Below are 20,685 nucleotides of genomic sequence, written 5' to 3' on the forward strand. Positions count from 1 at the left end.
TGTCTTGGCTCCAGTACTGATCAGTCAGCCTGATGGCACACATGCTGTGCCCAAGTGCACAGACTTTGTAGCTTCCAACACTGAACTTTGACTCTTCCTAGTACACAACCTTGATAGAGACTTGCTTGAGATATTGGCAGTGCCTCTAGGTCTCCAGGTAAACTTGTGGTGGTCCTTGCCATGGGCTCTGGGTGTTCAGCAGGACTTAAGAAGCATATTGTCATAGGATTCAGATTCTCACCTGGGTTATTTAGGTATCTAGTATGTGGACAGATCTACATTTCTCTAAATCTGATTTTTTGAGTGAATATTTTAATATAATCTTATCAATTATACATTCCATCTTAAATCTTTTTCTTTGCAAACCCTGACTCCAACAGATGGCAAAGGTTAAGAGGTGACATTTTTCAGACATGACAAAGTTCTTTTGTTAGCTAATGTTCCATGCCACTTTTCTCATGTGGAGAAGCCCAGCTATATCAATAGCTTGGTTTTGAAGATTGTTGAGAGATTCTCTATGGATATTAAGCCATTACATTCTGTGTTGCATGATCAAGAAGCACATGGGTTAGGAACCTGCATGTTGCTTCCTGGCACCTGAACCTAGCTTTTGTAGCCAATGCTGTCTGGCCTCTGTATACCTGAATTTCCAATAAAGGACGCACTCACAGATGCAGTCATTATATATTGACAAATAATTTGCAAGTCTATTGGCATGTTATTTCCTGCTCTTGCATCTTTAACTTTCATGACAAAGAACATCTAAAGAAATTTATGACCACCAAGCCAACCCTGCTCAGAATACTGAAAGACAGTTTAGATACTCATAGAATAAAACTACTAAGCAAGGCAGACAATTAAACAGTATGGAAAGATAACATGTCAACAGTAAACCAATATATAACAGTTGTAAAGTTTAATGTGATTGGGCTCAATTCACCAATTAAAGGAAACAGACTGGTAGAATGGGTCAAGAAACAAAGGCCAAACACATGGTATCTACAAGAAATCCATCTAACCCAAAAATGAAACTCACAGACAGAAAGTCAAAGGATTGAAAACAATGCATAATGCAACAGGAAGTGAAAAAAAAAAAAACAAGAGTACCTATTTTGTTTGCAGACAATGTGAACTTCAAACCAGGAATGATTCTAAGACATAAAGAAGATTGGCAGAGAAGGGGCTGGGCAGATCTGGGGCGCCTGCATCAGCGTCCCCATGTGTCTGGAGGACTGTGGATATCTCAGCAAGCAGGGGAGGATCACAGGTTCCAGAGGCACTGCAGCCTGTGGTGAGTGCTCAGTGCACTCTGCCCAAAGCTGACACAGTTCAGGTCCCTCCAGGCTTGTGGGTGCAGTGAAGTAGAGAAGTGGGTTTGAGGCCTCTACATCCACCTCCCCATCCCTGCTGCACTTGGAGAAATGTGGAGCTTCCAATGGGTGGGTGGGCCCACGCTATCCCTGGACCCCAGCCTGCTTGGGACTCCCGCACCTTGCCATTGGTGTGCAGAGGAGGGGCTGGGTGGATCTTTGGCACCTGAATCAGCCTCCCCGTGTGTCTGGAGGACTGTGGATATCTCAGCAAGTATCCAGAGGAACCGTGGCCTGTGGTGAGTGTTCAGCGCACTCCGCCCAAAGCCCAGAATGTTTGGGACCCTCCAGGCTTCCGGGTGCAGTGAAGTGGAGAGGTGGGTTTGAGGCGTCTACATCCGCGTCCGCATCCCAGCTGGGCTTGGAGAGCTGTGAAGCTTCCAAAAGGCAGGTGGGCACACAGTATACCTGAGGCCCAGCTTATCTGGAACTGCAGAATACTGAACAGGCAGAGGAGGGCCATTTGTTCTGCAGGCCCAGTGGCTTGGGGTAACAGGGTGCCAGAGTCTCAAAAGCTGCAAACATAGAAGGGGATTTCCAACAGACCCTGAGGAAGCTTTCAAATAACTCTTGAAACACAGAAATATAGGAAAATGACAAAAGGAAAGACCAAATTACAACCTCAAACCTCCAGCCCATCTCAAGAAACCCTAGGAGCAATGTATATAGAAGAAAATATATGCCATCCACCTCAAATATCAGACACAATAGCTACTGAAATTGAAAAGCAACTTCAGGAAGCTTTAAAGAAATTCAAACTCGAAATAATCTCCCAGGAAAAAGAAGAAATGATAAAAAAATGAAAGGGATTCTGAATATATCTAAAGAAAACAGATAAAAATTTGGAGGAACTAAACAAAAAGATAGAATCCCTAGACAAGCAATATAAGAAATAACCAGAATACATAATCCAGATGCACAGATACATACAGGAAATAAAAATTCCACTGAAAGTTGTAAAAGCCACCTTAATGAAATGAAGATAGAATTTCAGACCTTGAAGACAGGATTTCAGCTAGTGAACAGGAAAGGAAAGATCTTTTAAAAAAACAAGGAATCAGGAAACAACAATTCAACAACTGCAAGATGATGCAAAGAAAAATAACGTAAGAATGATAGGGAATAATGAAAAATAAGGATACAACATAAAGGATATCAAGAGGATATTTAGAGAAGTAATAGCTGAAAATTTCCCAAGCATGAGATCAGAAACCGACATCAGGATCAGTGAAGCATATAGAATTCCAAATAGTCATAACCAAAATAAAACTACACACAGACATATAATAATCACCATCCCAGAAATCCAACACAGAATACATTATTAAAAGCTGTCAGAGAGAAAAGACAGGTCACTTATAAAGGAAAACCTATCAGAATCACAGCAGACTTCTCACCACAAACAATAAAGTCAAGAAGACCATGGAGTGAAGTATTCCAGATCCTAAAACAAAATGATTTCCAAACTAGACTGATGTATCCTGCAAAACTATCATTCAAAATTGATGGTGAAATATGATACTTCCATGACAAAGAACAGCTGAAGAACTTCATGAACACCAAACCAACCCTGCAAAAAATATTGAAAGACAGTCTAGATACACAAAGGAAAAAATCACTAAGCAAAGCAGATAATTAAACAGAACAGAAAGATAAGGATGCAACAGCAGAGCGATAACATGTCAACAATAAACCAGCATTTAACAGTAATAACCATTAATGTAAATGGTCTCAATGCACCAATCAAAAGTAACAGACTAGCAGAATGGATCAAGAAACAAAATCCAACCATAGGCTGTTTACAGGAAACCCATCTAACCTAGAAGGATACTCACGGACTGAAAGTCAAAGGATGGAAAAGAATACTTCATGCAGCAGGAATCCAAAAAAAGGCAGGGGTAGCCATTCTGTTTGCAGACAACGTGAGCTTTAAACCAACAATGACCATAAAGGACAAAGAACGTCACTACATACTCGTAAGGGGAAACTCCAAGAGGAAGAGATAACTATCTTAAATATATAGCACCAAACTCCAGAGCACCCAGTTATATAACACAATTATTAACAGAAATGAAAACTCGAATTATCAGTAACACAATTGTAACAGGAGATCGTAATATGCCATTGACACCAAGGGACAGATCAACCAGACAGAAAATGAGCAAAGAAATAACAGAACTGAATCACACCTGCGAAAAAATGGATTTGATAGATATATACAGAATGTTCCACCCAACAACATCATAATACACATTCTTCTCAGCAGTACATGGTTCATTCTCTAAAATAGACCATATATTAGCTCACAGAACATATTTAAAAAAATGCAAAAGAGTTGAAATCGTCCCTTGCATTTTATCAGATCATAGCGCTCTGAAATTAGAAATTAATGATAAAAGATACTGCAAAACTCCCGCAAACACACAGAAACTGAATAACACACTCTTGAGTAATAGGTGGGTCACAGAATAAATTAAAGAAGAAATTAAACAATACCTAAAAGAAAATGAAAATGCAGATACAACTTACCGGAATCTGTGGGATGCAATGAAAGCCATCCTGAGAGGAAAATTTATTGCACTGAGTTCCCACATCAGGAAAACAGAACGAATACAAATAAATAACTTGATGCTACACCTCAAACAGCTAGAAAAAGAAGAGCAAGTCAAGCCCAAAGCCAAAAGAAGAGAGGAAATTATAAAAATCAGAGCAGAAATCAATGCAATAGAGACTAAGAAAACAATTCAAAGAACCAACAAATCAAAGAGTTGGCTCTTTGAAAGAATAAATAAAATCGATAAGCCCCCGATCGTTCCATGTCTGTGCTGCCTGACAAAGATCCTAAGCTTAGTGGTTTAAAGCAATGACCATCTTCTCATATCTCAGGGTTCTGTGGCTTCTTTGCATGGTGATAGCTATGGTCCTTGGCATCTGGCTGGATAGTCTCTTCTGGAGAGTCTAAGATGGCTTTGCTCACATGTATGTCTTTGGCAGGGGGCTATGGAAGGCTGTAGAAGGTGCTAGAAGGCAGGATCCGTCTGAGCTCTTCACCTGATCAAGTACTGTCAGGGTTTTTGCCCAGCAGGGGAGTTGAACTGTCATCTGGTGGCTCAAAGGTACTAGATGGACAGTCCCTGTGGGGTGCTCATGTTGATCCCTGCCTACACCTGGCAGTGCAATAGTGAGACTTTTTCCACCACAGGAGGAAAATGAATACAAGCTTTGCTGGAACCTGCCAGATTCTAGCAACATCACCTCTTTGTGGGTGCCTCCTGAGATGACCTGGATCCCCAACATTGTCCTCTAGAAAAAGCAGGAAGCAGCAGGAGTCTTGGGGGACACAGGGGTGCCCTAGGTGGGTAACGGAGACCCCTGTGTCCTTGTCACCTCTTTAGCTGGTTCCTTTATTTATTTCTTCAACTCCTATGCAGCAGCACTTAACGAGCACCTACTGTGTATCAGCACCTGATCCTGAGCTAGTGAGACAGACTTGCCAACTGCAGTATAGGGTGCAGGCTCAAGGGCTGGCGAAGTGAAGGATGGCACTGTCCTTAGAACCAGCCAATGGCCTCCCAGGGTGGCAGCTGTTCAGGGGACAAACTAACTGGATGTGTTTTGTTGTCACTCATAGTTGCCTCATATGCGTGACTGAAGTGGAGCCATCTGACCATAGCAACTAGAATCTCATCGAAGGCAGGGGGCATCTAAAGAGAATCCCAGTGAGAGAACATACACACTGAAAATGACAGCAGTGGACTCACAAAAAAAAATGCTCACTTCTACTTCCTCATAAGACAATAAAAATCTGCACACTCACATTTTAAATGAAGGCAACATCTGAAATGTCCCATTTGGAATTGCAATAGTAAAGTAAGAGGTAATCATAAAACACTCCCAAAATGGAGTCCCTAGGTGGATAGTTTGATTTTTTAAATCTTATCATTGTTGACCATTGTGTGTTTTGTGGCTCTGTGTGTGTGCTGGCATTGGCAGAGCAGAAGTAGTGACACAGGGTGAGGTTGGAACTCTTGTGGCCCTGACTGGCGTAACATTGAGGTAAATGGATTTTTTGTTAAGACTGAATAATCTCAGAACTTCAAACCTTCAACAGTAGTGGCTACTGTCACCTAACTTACATTGTCAGTGATGAAGGATGCATCTCCTTGTCTAATTCTCCCATTTAGCTGATAGCACACCCTTTCCTTCTGATAAGTGACCCAGTATTCATCCGATTTGATAAGCATATTGGAACTTTGATACTGAAGAGTGTCCCTCTGGTTCCAGCATATGACTTGGAGTAATAATCTGAACGCTGATAGGTGCAGCATATCAAGACTGGCTTGCCCACTGTTGCATTCGCTTGGCTAGAAACCACAGCAGAGCCAAAGGGCCCATTTCTGAAGCAGAAGGAGGCTTAGTGCCTACCTGAGGGTGAATGATCATGCTGACCCAATGATATCTGTGCTGCTCTCACTTCTCAGATTGCAACTGCTCCCCTCACCGTCTATCATGGGTGCCTGCTCAGTTAGGAGATGGTGTTTCAGGTTCTTTCTGGCAGCCTTTGCTTCCCTGGTCTGCTTGTGGCTTGGGAAAATGTTTGGAATCAGGACATAGAAGCAGTCACAACAGAACCACTAACGACAATGGGATAAGTGTGTTCAAAGTGAGAGGGAGGTTTTTGAGGGAGATTAATGGCAATGTGTCTTTTTCTATGTATTTTTATATTTAAAAACCACATTTTTCAATCACACTTCATATATAATGAATACAACATTTAGATGTTAATAGTGATTGTTTTTTAAGTTCTACATACTGCTGACTATTCTTTAAAAGTTCTACTTGTGCAATGGAAGTAATGATATTTGAATAGATATTCAGTGCATGCTGTGTGCTGGGAAAGCTTCACACCCATGCATAAATAGATTCTGGCCAGTGTATCTGGGCTGTCTCTGGGCTGCTGGGCTTACAGCACCCCAAGCCTGACTCCTCTCCCCTGTGCAGATGGGGAGTGGAAGGTAACACACAACCAAGGCCACCTCTTCTCCAGAGGCCCCATGTGCTGGGTACCTCCATCCATCTACAAACTGTCACCTTCTTCCCTTCAGCCAACAGAGCTGCAGATGAAGTTGTGCTCCTGGACCTACAATAAGGCCCAAATGGACCCAGTGGACCTGAAGGACTGCTGGGAGGGGGCCCAGTGGCCACCATCAGCACTACCCACTGGAAAGCAGCAAGAGGTTCCCCTGATGTGTGAGACCTACCCCCACCTCACCTCTGCTTCATCACCAGTGTCATCGACCTCAGCACCCAGTGCCTGCTCAGCTCCCTCCTCACCAAGCGCATCTTCTGCCTGCTGTCCGGCTGCAGCAGGGTCACACTGTACACCTCAGTGCTGCTGTCCCTCGCTGTCTTTCTGCTGCTCCTCAACAGAACAATCCTGGACTCTCAATGGTCACACCACTCGTTCTTCACTATGTCTTCATCACTCTCTCCACTGTCATCTCAGCCTCTCTGCTCCACATGTGCCTCTGCTCACAGGTATTCACACCGTGACCTGGTGAGTGTGGCTGGTCCCGCTGGACTGTGTGCCCAGGTGGCTGCTCATGAATTGGTCATAGCCACCACCCGGAGCTCCACAACCCCCCGGCCTGAAGTTCAGCCCCTCTTACCATTGGCTGGAGACCAAAGTTGATAACCAGGACTGGGGTAAGATGAAGAGGAGTAGGAGGAGGAGAGGTGGATGGATGTGGCCCCCCTAGCCTCTTCTGTGGGTGTCTTCTATAGCCATAGTGGCCTACACCCAGGCCCTTGTGGGCCACAGCTGTTTCAGAGGAACAGGGGTCTTGCTGTCACTTGGCATGCAGAAGGCCCTGAAAGATCTGCACTGTAAGGCTGAGCACCTGTGGTCTACACACCAACTCTTCAGGGTGTGGAGCTGGATGAGGCCCCTTTGCCAGCTCATCAGGGAGTCATCTGTTCTTGGGATTTTAGCTAGGTCCATCCTAGTCCCTAACTTAAAGTCTGGTTCTCTGGAGTCTGCAGTCAACTGTAAGAGAGAACATCTACCTGGCACCTCTTGGGACACTTTAGCAGGCAGCAGAGTGTGATGGGGTCAAGAATCCTGCCCCATCCCAAGCTCAAGTCTGTAATTCTAGCTCTCTCAGAGACTGAGGCAGTAGGGCTACAAGTTCCATTTATACCTGGAGAGCTTTGCAAGACCCTGATGAAACCAAAAACTTAAAAAGGTGGGGAAACTACTCAATGTGAATGTTCTGGGTTCAGTCCCCAGGACTTCACATGTGTATATACACATACTCTCTCTCTCTCTCTCTCTCTCTCTCTCTCTCTCTCTCTCTCTCTCTCTGTCTCTCTCTCACACATACTCTCTCTGTTTCTCTTTCTATCTCCCTCTCTCTCTCTATCTCTGTCTCTCTCTCTCTTTCTCTCTCTCTCTGTCTCTCTCTCACACATACTCTCCCTGTTTCTCTTTCTATCTCCCTCTCTCTCTCTATCTCTGTCTCTCTCTCTCTCTCTCTCTCTTTCTCTGTCTCTCTCTCTCCTCCTGTTTCCTCTTCCCCCTTCCCCCTGTGAGCAGGAACAGCTGTTTCTCACATCTATCTGCAGGTGGGACAGGACAGGGAGGACAGGGAGGTATCAAGTGTGTCAACCTGGACATCCTAACCTCCTTCTTTGTGCTGAAGAGTCACTAGCTGTCCTTACTCAAAGGCTCTGGGCATTTTGTGAATGTCACTTGTCTCCCTGCAAGCCTAAGGGATGCTTGGTTTTCTGAGAGTAGGGTCCCCTCCCTGGCCCCTGCCATTGTACCAGTTGTCAGCACTGGAATTCTTGTTATCAGGGAAAGGAGGAAGGTCCAGAGATGATTGCTGTGTGACCCTGTTGCAGAGGTAAGAAAATCAGTCACTCACTTGGGAGCAGCTAGAATGGGCTGCAAGCCCAAACTCCACAAAGCCTGCTGCCCTTCCCGTTAGACTGGTGAAGACTTTGCTTCCGTTGTTGACTAGCTTGTCTCTAAGCCTCCTCTGCAGGGAAAGCTCAGGACCTGACTCAGACACTGTTTGTGCTGATGTCCAACTTCTCCTTCTCCTTTTATCCTTTTGCTGTAGCGGTGGATGAAGTTAAATATGCTCATAATTTCCTTTTGCCATGTCGACATGCAGATGTCTATTTCAGGTGCAGGGGCAGGGGCCGGGTGCCTCTAGGAAAGTTTCTGTTTACCTGATCTAAAGACACTGGAAGCAAGCACCATTGTTTTTACCTTAAACCCTTGCATGGTGTCCAGAAATGTAGCCACCATCCATAGTTATGAAGAAAAGCACCAGAGAAGCAGTTTAACACTACTGAGCACTGGATTAGCCAGTATTTCACTAGAGAAACAGATATAACAAGATGTGCAAATGTGTAAGTATTTATCAGGTTGGCTTTACAGTGGCCACCAGAGTCAGATGAGGAGGCATGCAGAGGACATGTGCACACTGAAGCCCGAAGGATTCAGTCCAAGGTCTGGAGCTCAGGGCGGTGTCCAACATGTGTCTGTATCAGGAGGGAAGAATCCATGCCAGAAGCTGAAGAATCAGTGCTGGAAGCCAGGAGCTGGTGCCCAAGGCAAAGACTGGAGCTCCTCCAGAGAAACAGAAGCTGATCCATTCTTCCCCATTTCCCCTTTACACCACCCTGGTGTGGAGCCACCCTAGGGCAGGTCTTCCACCCCCTAGCATGGGGAATTGCTGAGCTGATTTAATTAAGCTTCTCACATTCTCACCCTTCATAAGTCCCGTCAGTCAGGGAGCTACTGAGGGCAAAGGTAAGCACCTGTATCCTGACTTCCTTCACCTGTAGGAAGACAGCCTTGAATTTTCAATAATCCTTAATATTTTTCTATTAATTACTGTCAGATTGGTGTATTAACATCTATTTCTTACGATACTGCCACCCTTCTAGACAGATGGGTGAAAATCACTGAAAGCATTTTCATATCCTTTTAAGCTCTCACCTGCCACAAAGACTCAGAATCTGATCCTTTCTGTTATGCAGTGGTTCTTTCCTGTTTTACTTTAATTTTCCTTCAAACCTATGTCAGCTATGCCATGATCTAGATAATAACAACATCTGAACTGAATTTCCTACCCTTCTTTTCACTCCCTGATTATAACTTGTCACTCGCCTTTGGTTATCATTCGAAAACACTAATGATGCTTTTATACTCAAACACCTTAGCCAAGTCTTGCATTTTTAGTACGATAAGAAAATACTGATACTGTGAATGATCCTCCATACTAGAAACAAGACAAAAGGATGGCTAAATTTTTAGAAATATTTTAAAACATATTGAGATGGAATGAAAACAAAGAATCTAAAAAACCGTACACAAAGTAGAGCAGAATGCAGCAGACCTCGTCTCATGAAAGCAGAACTCAGAGCTGACACACTGTTAAAAGGTGAACTTCATTGAAATGCAGCAGCTGCTCAGGACAAGGAATGCTGATGTGCATGTGGCATATAAACAAGCAAGGAGTGCTATGAGCAGACCCCACTGGTGCAGACTTAAGGAACAAGAAAGTCCAGTGACTGGAGAGGACATTTCATCCCTCATCTCAATGGCCATTGCCCAGTGGGCATCATCTCAGTAGACACTGGTACTGACAATAGACAACAGAGAAATGCCACCGTGCTGGAACAGGAAGACTCCCTCTGACCCTCCCTTGCAAACAGGATCACATGCTTAATGGCTCAGCCACTAAGGAGATGCAAAATAAACCACAGTGAGATTCCACTTCATGCCTATGAAAGCAACATAATCAAAATAAATTAAGGTCACAAATCTCAGTAAGAGTGGGGAGAAACCATAAGAGCTACAGCCACTGGCAATGTGGTAGGAAAGAGCCATCTGCTAGCACAACTTGCCATCGGTGCTGAGAAAGGAGCCACAGGATTTCACATTTTCCTGGATGGGTTTCTGGCTTGCTTTGGTCCCACTGGTTTATATCCCTCTGATCCTCCTCTTTGGAAGAGGCAGGGTATGCATGAGAGGATGAATTGTCAGAAAAGATATAAATAGCTACTATACCATGTGCTGGATACTATAGTTTTTTGAAGCAGAATGTTAAGCAAGTTCGAAATGTGGGATGTTTAGATACATTACTTTATTGAATTTGCAAGCACGTGGATATTGCTATAGTTTGAGGATGATTTTTGCCTTATCATCATCCCATAGTTACAAGGAACCTGAACTAAATTCAATATATTTTAAAAGTCAAATGGAAACTCTCAGGGTTTCCCCCTTTTATCCTTGAAAGAATAACTACCCCAAGCTACACAATGTACTTTAGAAAAATTAGTACCCAGAATGTTCCTGGAGCATGGTAATCCTTTGGGCTGTACATATCCTGGGGACCACTAATTCACAATGGCTCATTTTGCATACAGCCCTAAAATGATAAACTGGAGACTTGGGGTTATCAAAACCTCCTATTTGAAATTTCCCATTGACTCTTCAGAGCATACAGTCACCTATGCCCTCTTGAGTCATCCAAGATCCTTCTTAGCCTGTGACCAATTACACCCTCTTGAGTCTGCCAAATTGTAAGCCTTTGCTAGCCCCACCTATCACCATATACACCTGATAAATAATGGCTTCTTTGGGAGTGGAGAGGGCCGATCCAGATTGATTTCCCAGCCACTGACACAATACTATCCTTGTCTGTTATTTTTCTCAAACACACTCTTAAGATAGACAATTGGGACTCTTGGCTGGGCTCCCCATACATACAATTTTTTTTTTCTTAATCTGTATGTGCAGATTAATTCTTCATGTTTTGACTGCTCTTTTTCTCTTCCCCAAGAACTGAAGGAGCCCTACTGCTGTCATCCGAGGCAGACAGAGACCACTGTAAGCCACGCCCTCAGCACAGATGCATCCAGTGACTCGGCCCTGCTACTGACAGCAACCACTGTGCCCTGTGCTTTCCCACGCATCATCCTTGGGCAGCCACTGCCTCCTGTCTGCTCTCAAGCCTTGTCCTTGGCAGGACAACCCTGTTTCACTGAGCTCTCCTCCTCATGACCCTGATTCAGACCTCACAACGTGTGTGAGAGGAACCGTCTGGTCCAAGTGCGCGACTAGCCCTCTCAGGGTTGTTCTGAAATAAACGTGACCTGTTGCACTTGTGTCTTTGTCTCTTGTTCTCCTTTTTCCCTAACAGAGCAGAGCTACATTCCTAAGGTCAATTCCATCTTGTCAGTGTTCTGTATCTTTCTTGCCTTCATCATATTTTCATAGTTTTCCTTTTACATTATACCGTGGGTGTTTCTTAATCTTGGTTTCCGAATGACACTTTATTTTTATTTTGTGGGGCAACTGTGTGTTCTTCAAGGTCTCCAATATGAATTTAATGCTGCCTTTGCTGCTTTAATGTCACGTATCCTCAAATACATTTGAAAATATTGTAGCCTATGGTCATAAAGAGATGTCCATTTTGGTTATGAGAATAACATTTCATGAGAACTTTCATTTAATGCCTATACTTTGACTAATGAGTCAGATCTTAAGATTTTTATTTGCTTATTGAGGAACCAAGTAATTTGGATATAGGTCACTTTTTAGGTCTACGATATTGTGCAATTTGACAGATTTATGCAGCCCTTAAACATCATCACAACAAATACCTTAAATGTTTCAATTAGTTCTTATTTTATCCTGACCTTTTACCCTTAACTATAACAACATATCTGATTCATCTTTATAACTTTACAGTTTTTACTAACACAGTGATGCTTCAGTTCAAGAACTTAATTAATTCTTTCCACAATTCTGTTCACAAACCAAATTGGTCAAAAACTGAAAGTTTAGGTTCAGAGTTGACTTTGTGGTGAAATTTGATTCTATTCTAACCCAATTTGTTGTGAGCAGAATCATGGAAACAGCTTAAGTTAAGCTTGCAAGCTGAGCTACTGCTGTATGACATAACTGGAATCACATAACTGTAGTTTTAAGTTTGATTTTTTTTCCTTAACACAGTGCAACTGAGTTGTAATTTGCTACACATATCAATAGTTTTTCTTTTTATTATTCAATAATATTCCTTTATATGAATGTATCTGAATTTGCTCACCTATTCGCCAGCTAGGGAGGGTTTTTTTCTTGTTTTTCTGTGTAATAAAACTGCTACAAACACTCATGCACCTATCTGTATTTATTTCTCTTAGTTAAAAACTGCCAAGCAGAATTTCTGTTTCATAACAACTGCAAATTTAGTTTTATAAGAAAGCACCAAACTGCTTTTAAAAGTGGCTGAATCATTTTGCATTCAAATCAGAAATATTCTAGCTGTCTTACCTCTTTGGCAGTGGCTGGCATTTTCAGTTTATTTTTAATCCATAGCCATTCCTCCCTTCTTTCAGCCCTATCACGTGGAGGCTCTATTTCCCCACAGAAGATGCAGACTTTAGAATGTCTCTCTTCACCGAGGAAGAGCAGTGATTTGGGTGAGTCTGGATAGCTCTTATCCTACACGTGGCTAAGGGGCTCCCCTGATTGCTAACTGATTGCTCCAATGTCTTAAATACTGCTGTGGAGCACACTTGTTCCACAGACTGTTCTTATTCAATTTGGACTCCTTTGAATGATAGAGTTGAGGTCAGGGCTTACAATTTGTTTTGACCCCAAGAAATCTCCTGTGTCCTAGTCTCTCTGTAAATCCAGCCAATTGTGGCAGGGAAAGGAGGAGCTGCTCCATTACTGTCAAGTTGGTCGGCTTTCAGGTTCCCAACATTGCCTGCTTGTCACAGGGACTCTGCTGACATGAGGATGGGACTCAGGTTTTGAGTTGGAGTGGTGCCACCATTGCTAGGCTTCAGTCAAAGTCCTGACTGTCCTGCATGTCTGCTCCGAGGTTATCTAGCACTGTGGGGGAGGTGGCATCTTGCTAATTCTGGGTCAGCATGGGGATTTCAGAGTCTCCATTAGGGTTATGGGGAAATACTCAGTATCAACTGGTGAGGATGAAATTCCAAGTTCACAGCTTGACCTTATCCAGTAGCATTATGGAGCGGTGAGAGTGGATGCTTTTTTTATAACTTGATAATGCAGATGTTTAAATCCTCCACTCAGATTTCACTAACATGGGAAGAAGTAGAATTACAGCTTTTTTTTCTGTTTCTTTTGATGAGAAAAGAACAGTTACCACCTAAAAGTTTTCTGTCTTGTAGGCTTCCTTCCTTCTAGTTCTTTGACTAGAAAGCAGACATTTATAGGAGCACAAAGTGCATGTAAGAGAACTTTTGGTGTATACACTGAGAATGTTTATAGTTGTAATGTAGCACATATATTGTAAGCACTTAAGGTAGTTTTCTGGCAGAAGTAGAGCCAAAGACTTATCTTTTTATTATTCTTATCTTCTGCATTTGGCTAAGGATCCAAGCAATGATTCCCTCAAACCCTACTAGTTGCCCGTGCATCATCCATGTTCATATCTGGAGAATCAGCACACCAAGATACCAGCCAGTGTGTGACAAATGCCATCAGTAATCAATGTGGCATTAAACTACTTATCAACTGTACAAGTAGAGCAGAGAAAGGAATTGACTCAGGTCCACTCTAAGGCTGCAGGCCTACAGAAGATGGATCAGTATATTAAGTGGAAACAGAAAAGATGTGATATTGTTTGCAAAATGCGTGAGTGAGTCAGCATTTGCTCCTCTTCCATTCCAACCAGGAAAGGTTAGCCCAGGCCATTTCATGTTTTGTTTGTACTTAAGAAAGGAGCCTATCAAGAAAGTTATTTCTGAAATGACTCAACTCACATACACAGGGTGGAGAAGCATTCCATACAATGTTTTTTTAAAAAATATAAGCTGAACTGAGACCTTTCCAAAATAAATTTTAAAAATCTAAAGTGAGATTGTGACAAACATGGAGGTGTAGCCTTGTAATCCCAGCACTCAGGAGGCTGAAGAAGCAGGATTCTAAGTTTGCGCCTGGTCTGGCAACTAAGAACCGGCCTTGAAATGAGAAATTTCAAAAGCCTTAAAGGTAGCTCATTGAGAAAACACTTGGATTCAGTCCCCAGTATTACTATCACCACCACCACCAAAAAAAAAAAAAAAAAGAGAGAGAGAGAGAGAGAGAGAGATCTTTGGTTTAGATGCAAGGTCATTATTGGCTCTTCAACAAAATCTTGTTGCTTCTCTTCAAAATTTAGGTCAAAATGTATGTCTGTGTTCAAAATAGTTAATTTTATTTAATAGCTTCATTTCTTAAAATTCTAGGAGTCCTCTCTTTCTAATTCTGGCCTTTATGTATTGTAACTAAATGACCCAAATGATAAAGAAGAACAAAGATCACTCTTGGAGATAGTCAGTTTTCAATCTTCATTATCTGACTCTCAATATAAGAGGACACATCGGATGCTGAAAAACAAAAAATGCAAGTATTGAAGCCACCAACTTTCCTGTCAAATACACATCATACAAAAGAATTCCAGGTCATGTGCTTTAAGGGACAGACTTGTCCACCCATGTTTACTTCTTATCTGTTAACCCTTCCTCACCCCACAAACATCAGAAAGTGTCTCTGGGATTAGATCCAGTGGGTCACTGGCAATTATGATTAGCAAAGAAACTAAGGGAGGAGGATCCATGACCTGTTACCTGTCTTGGATACAGTCATAGGTTCATTTCCCTCTGACTACTAATCGCTCCAGCTGCCTGCATTTTAGTCTAGTAAGAGAAGGAGCTTCCCACAGGTCCTCTCTGGTTTCTAAGTGCTGCATAAGGGCCATCACCATCTTCCATCTCAAACTGAACTCCTTTCATTCCCCATTTCCCGTGGCACTATGCCCTTACTGTTAACAGCTGTCAGACTGCTCTCTACCAGGAAGAATAACATACACTGAAAACTAGAAAGCTTCTGAGATATGAACAGTATTCTAAACCCACTGTTCTAAAGCATTTGCATTAGGGAATTTTGTTCATTAATTAATGTTCTTATTTACTGATTTATTTAAACAAAATTTTTTATTGAGCAGCTTCCATGTTTGAGGCATTTACTTGCTGCTAGGTTTATAATTAAAAATGTGACATTCAAGAATTCGCCTTTCAAGGTGAACTAAGGGATATAACCGCAGGTACGTTCAAGTGTGTAGGATGAAAAACCATATTACTGAGCTTTTGTTGGATCATTGAATGGAACTGTCCCCAATTTCACTGTATGAATGTCCACTTTATATGCTTTAATTTTGTAATTTGGATAACTGTTTCTAGGAAGATAATATGTAACCTATTAACTGGTGATTTCTTACTGTATATTTTTTCTTGAAATACTGTATTATTTGTACTCTTTTACTGCTTTGTTTTTTTTAAAATGTCCTTTCTTTTTTCTCTTTAAATAAAAAAAAGAATTCTCCTTTCAAATAACTAGTCAGGTGATCACAATAGAGCATCTTACGTGTTAGCATGGGGAAAGTATGGGTGGCATGCGTACAAGGCGCTTGAAGAGCTCACTATGCCGGGTGCTGGAGGGTGTGTAGGAGTAAAGAGCCATGGAGTCTGCCTGGGTGGGCATGGCTGGGCTGGCCCAGCATGAGGGATGTTGGGTGTGAAGGTTCAGGGTCGTAGATGCCTCCTTCATCCCAAGAGCAGGATGGGAAGGACTGAAAGAGGCTTCATGAGACTGAGGGGCTGAGCACAAGAGGTAAAATGATGGAATGTGAAAATATCATGAAAGATGCACACACAGGACGGAGCAGTGAGCATCTAGGAGCATCTGCTCAGCCGGTGGCTGTGTGATCTTGGAAAGCGGCCTATGCTTCTTCAGGTCTTAAGTTTCTTTTCTTTTTTGAATATTATAAAATGCATTTATTATTTTTGATGAAAATACAAAGATTTTCAAATGTTCTTAAACAAATAATTATGAAAAACTTATTCCAGAAAGTAAAATACAAATTGCAACTGTAACCACTAGATTGCCTTTTGTAATTTTACCCTAACCCTAAGAAACAAAACAATAACCTGAATTGTTACCAGCACGAGAACTGAATCATTTCAACATAAATCTAACACATTCCTTTCAGGGTTCCTCTTCTACGAAGTGCGTTGATCAGTTTAATCATGAATAACACTGAGTAACAGAGCAAAAGGAACCCAGTCATCAGCTGTGACCCATGCCCCCCTCCAATTACATCATAACAAAGCTGACGGTTTGCTCAGGCTCTGAATCCCTCATGATCCCAACACAAACCTTGTAAGCAAAGACTATGATCTGTCATACAACTGTGCACAAGCTGCAGTGCCCTAAGTTTTATCTTTCTATAGGAAATAGTTATTTGATGAAAATATTAAAACACTGCTAGCAGTCCCTAATTTTTGGAGTTTGTCTACCAAACACTTTATGTAAGAACTGACTACACGAAAGCTCCTTTAAAATTCACCTAACAAGTTAGAATCTGAAACCTGCAAGAAAAGATAGTGGGAATTCCTAATCCTAACATATTTTAATTACATTTTTGTTTGTTTTTTTAAACAATCTCACTATACAGGTTAGTCAGGACTTGAACTCATTACGAAGCCAGAATTGGCCTTGAACTTGCAGCAACCCTCCTGCCTTGACCTCCCAAGTACTGGGATTACCTGTGTAGGCACCATGCCCACCTGTCACATTGTAACTTCTACAGGGATATAATGTGTATCTAAACAATTTTGCTCACAGAAGCACTAACTATAAAAGGGATAGTCTTTTAAATAAAAATAAAGAATGAATTGATACCTTTGTTTTATGCACACCATAATAACTAAGATGAATTCATCATCTATCCTGAATTCACTGTCTACTCCTGTGACCAAAAAAATAAAAAAATAAAAAATTTAATGTCATACTGAGTATTTTCTAGCCATTAATTGAGAAGTACTTTTGAAACATTGAAACTGACTTTAAAATAGGTTGGGTAGTAGCTATCAAAGCGATTCAAGCATGATTTTGAGGATGCTTTCAGGTACAGATTTGGCCTTCTTTATCAAAAATCTTCATAACTTCGTCAAACACTTTAGCAGAACTGGATGCATCTGTTACTTGACTTTCCCCATTTCTTCAGATGAGTCCATAACTGGCTTCTTTGCCTGAAGCTAAGTCTGAATCCTCTTTTGCAAGCTTCCCCTGTTGTCTTCACCTCCACCACTACTTTCCCCCTCTCGATACAGTTCAATACAGATCTCATTATTACAGTCAAAAAACAACAAAAGATATATCTGCTTTCCATCCATGGTCTTGTTCCAACCTTGCAGGTCATCTTGATTTTTGGAAACCCATCCATCAAGGGTTTATTCTTCTGGGCATTGGCAGCCATTGTCACAGAAGCTGAATATGAAAAGCGGTGAGGTGGCCTCAGGTCAGCCCCTGGCAGCTAGGCTCAGCTCACTTCTTGTCTCTAAGTGGTGGGAGGCCTGGGGAGGGTTGGGATGGGAGGAGGGTAGCAGGAGCCCCAGCCCAGCACCAGGAACTCAAGGCCAGGGGCTTAATCTTTTCCATAAATGAAAATGATACCATGTAATCCCAGAGGTTGTATCTATTCAGAACCTATAAAAACCTATGTTCTCAAGGTCATAAGCACAGAGGGTTCTATGAGTGCTTTCCTTTTGTGGGACTCTGGCCTATTCATGCTTTTGTAGCCCAGGAGTTTCTATATGGCTTCAGAGGCCTGGTCTATGTTTTTTTTCCTCACAAAAGTTCATGGAGGTCCGAGTACTGGTTTGCCCTGTTACCACACAGACACTGCCAGTGTTTAAAAGAATGTTAATTAAGTCTAATGTTTCTCACCAGTACCTCATACTCAAAGCAATTCTAACAAACGTAAACTGCAAGAAGCTTGAGCAAGCTGGTAAACTGCCTTGCTGTAAGGTGAAGCTCTAGATTAGGTTTCAGAGTGGTGAAGAAAACGGCTTAAAATCAGTGGCAAGGGCTCACCAGTGACCAAACAGGTAATCACAGTTCATGGGAAGGGCAGAAGTAGCAGCTTTTATGTTCTTTGGTGTTTACTCTGTTGAAGTGGCCATCTTATTAATAAAATCATGTTCTCCATGTCAACAATGACTATCCCAATTTCTCAAAAAAGTACATGCATCTTTTTATTTATTCCCACAGTTGTGTTGACTTTAGTTTTTAGATATCTTTGTGAATGCTAAATTGAGTATGCATGAAAATCGATGTCACCTGAATTTCAGTTTTTCTCAGACATTATTGTGTACGTAAGTAATATTGACTTAGTCTCATATCCCAGTTTTTCCAAATGTTTAGCATGCTTATCTTTTCCTATGAAGATGTCCTTCTAATGGACTGTTGGCAAGTTAAGAATAGTCTGTTGTTTTTCTAGTGAATAGATACTAGTGATAGATACTTTCTTACTATCAGAGACCAATAGAATGTAATTATTTGATTAGCACCTGGATATAGCAGTAGATTCCTTAGCTTGAGATTTCTTTAAAGGGGAATCAGATTCAAAATTCTATCAGCCTACTTGGTCACCTTGTCATAGGTCCTGTACTGCTCTCATTTTCTCTGATCTCCATATACATAACAGTAGAGTCAGTATGACATCCAGCAACTGGCTTCAGCACCAAATAAACCAACATTTGTGCTTTGCAGATCCTTTGCTGCTGACTTAATTTCAGTCAGTCTGCTCAATAGACATTATAAATTTCAACCTAAACTATCACTATTTATATCCATCATTTTAAGGTAGAATTTCAGAGCAATATCATATAGTTAGGCTTAAGAAAGGCAAGATAGAGAATCTTAGTTCTCTTTGGAAGCAGAAGTTCTTGCGCTTTTACTTATTTACATGAAAAATATTTTTGCAGCCAAGACCTTTACATTGACTACACAAACAAATCTATCCCTTGCCAACTGTACTGTTTGCTTTTTAGTATGTGCACATTTCAGTCTTTCTCCTGTGGGAATAGAAGAGGGGAGTAGGCAGTACCAGGCATGACCGTGGTGACTGACAGGGAAAACATGACCAATCCTTACACTGTATGATGCACTTAGCGACGTTGCCCTCTGTGGGACCTGTGCATACATGTGCTATGTGCCCCTAGACCCTACAAACTCTAGCTCACCCCAGAAACAAAGCCAACCCCCTGATTGGCCTAGATTATGCCAATCATCAAAGCATTTAGTCTTAGGATTCAGCTTACCATCGTAAGTATGAACAAGTCAAAGGCACCAGGCTGAGAAGATCAGTTTGGCTCACTTGCTCTTCAGCAGTCCCAGCTTTTGCAATATTATAAGTAAAACTCTGATTTGCTTTACTTTCTTTCTTTCTTCCTTTTATTTATTTATTTTTTTGAGTTCCTGATTTCAGGCAGAGTGATCTCTGGTTTTGAGTTGGTCTCCCATCACCTGCTGCATTCCTCCTGAAGTGAGGGCACCAAGCCAGGGCAGTGGGGTGTCTCCTAGCCTCCCAGACTCCTGCATGCTGCACCTGGCTCTTGTAACTAGTCCCAGTATCTATACCTAGAATCTTCACGTTACGGGTCTACAAGTCCCCAAGACTCATCCCAGTGGTGACTTTCTGAGTACTCGTCTCACTTTGTTTAGTAAGAAACTAAGTCTTTGTGCCCTAATCCTTGAGTCATGGATGCTCTGACCAGGAATAATATTCAGCTCTATACTTCAGTTGTTTATGTACTATATATGGTGTCTTTCCCTCCAGAGCACCAACTGCCTGAAGACACCATTACACTTAGTTCCATTTTCTCTGTGGGTCTAGCACAAGATCTTGATAGATAGTTCAGTGACTGTTTTCGGAATAGAAATGTCTGAAATATCAAATAATAAATTTTTCAAACAATTTTGGACAAAGTGGAACATATGAGATACCTCACGCTGGCACATATACATATTCATGACTCACACACAGTACTTACCAGTGTTCACTGCGGAACAGTTCAAATGCCTTGTTAATTTTTTCAAAAGGAAACTGATGGGTTATAAGTGAGTCCGTGTTAAATTTTCTTTGCATATAATCTGTTACCAGTTTAGGAATACAGGATCTTGTTTTATACTCTGCAGAAGGAAAGGAAAAGGTAATGACATAAAAACTACCAAAACTGACCAAAAAATCCAATGAACTATTAATGTAAAAGGTTGATAAAGGCATTGTTAGCAGATAGTTGCTTACTTTGGATCCATTTCCTAAGCATAAAACATGAGGTTATTTATTCCGTAGGACAATCCACTAATTGCTCAGTTAGTAGGGTGGCCCAGATGTCCTAGAAAAGCCCTAGCCAGGGGAGCCCTGTGGACTGT

At 41.8% G+C, this 20,685-nt stretch overlaps 1 protein-coding gene and 1 long non-coding RNA gene across 52 annotated transcripts in view; one reads left to right on the forward strand and one right to left on the reverse strand.

Moving 5' to 3' along the window:
* The window catches only part of LOC100734190 (alcohol dehydrogenase 1-like), a 226,088-nt gene that overhangs the window by 60,865 nt on the left and 144,538 nt on the right, over positions 1–20,685 (reverse strand). For 41 of the 50 annotated variants that reach the window (XR_010047730.1, XR_010047732.1, XR_010047733.1 and 38 more), the window contains 2 exons: positions 20,304–20,442; positions 3,900–4,016 (listed from right to left, as the gene is read on the reverse strand). Coding sequence is in view for 42 of the 50 variants with exons in the window: in XM_063249455.1 (XP_063105525.1) it covers positions 3,900–4,016; positions 20,304–20,442 (256 nt within the window). In the remaining 8 variants the exon portion in view is untranslated. Of the gene's footprint in view, positions 1–3,899; positions 4,017–14,742; positions 14,796–20,303; positions 20,443–20,685 lie in introns of those variants that run through there. The other 9 variants (XM_063249452.1, XM_063249454.1, XM_063249460.1 and 6 more) reach the window with 2 other exon arrangements.
* LOC134476167 (uncharacterized) overlaps positions 1–20,685 on the forward strand; it is a 99,428-nt gene that overhangs the window by 52,599 nt on the left and 26,144 nt on the right. For both annotated transcript variants that reach the window (XR_010047737.1, XR_010047736.1), the window contains exon 2: positions 11,231–12,872. This is a non-coding gene — a long non-coding RNA (uncharacterized LOC134476167). The remainder of the gene's footprint in view (positions 1–11,230; positions 12,873–20,685) is intronic.

Source organism: Cavia porcellus, unplaced genomic scaffold, assembly GCF_034190915.1.
Source record: "Cavia porcellus strain 051 isolate PalLab524CR breed Dunkin Hartley unplaced genomic scaffold, mCavPor4.1 scaffold_5, whole genome shotgun sequence".
NCBI classification, from domain to species: Eukaryota; Metazoa; Chordata; class Mammalia; order Rodentia; family Caviidae; genus Cavia; species Cavia porcellus.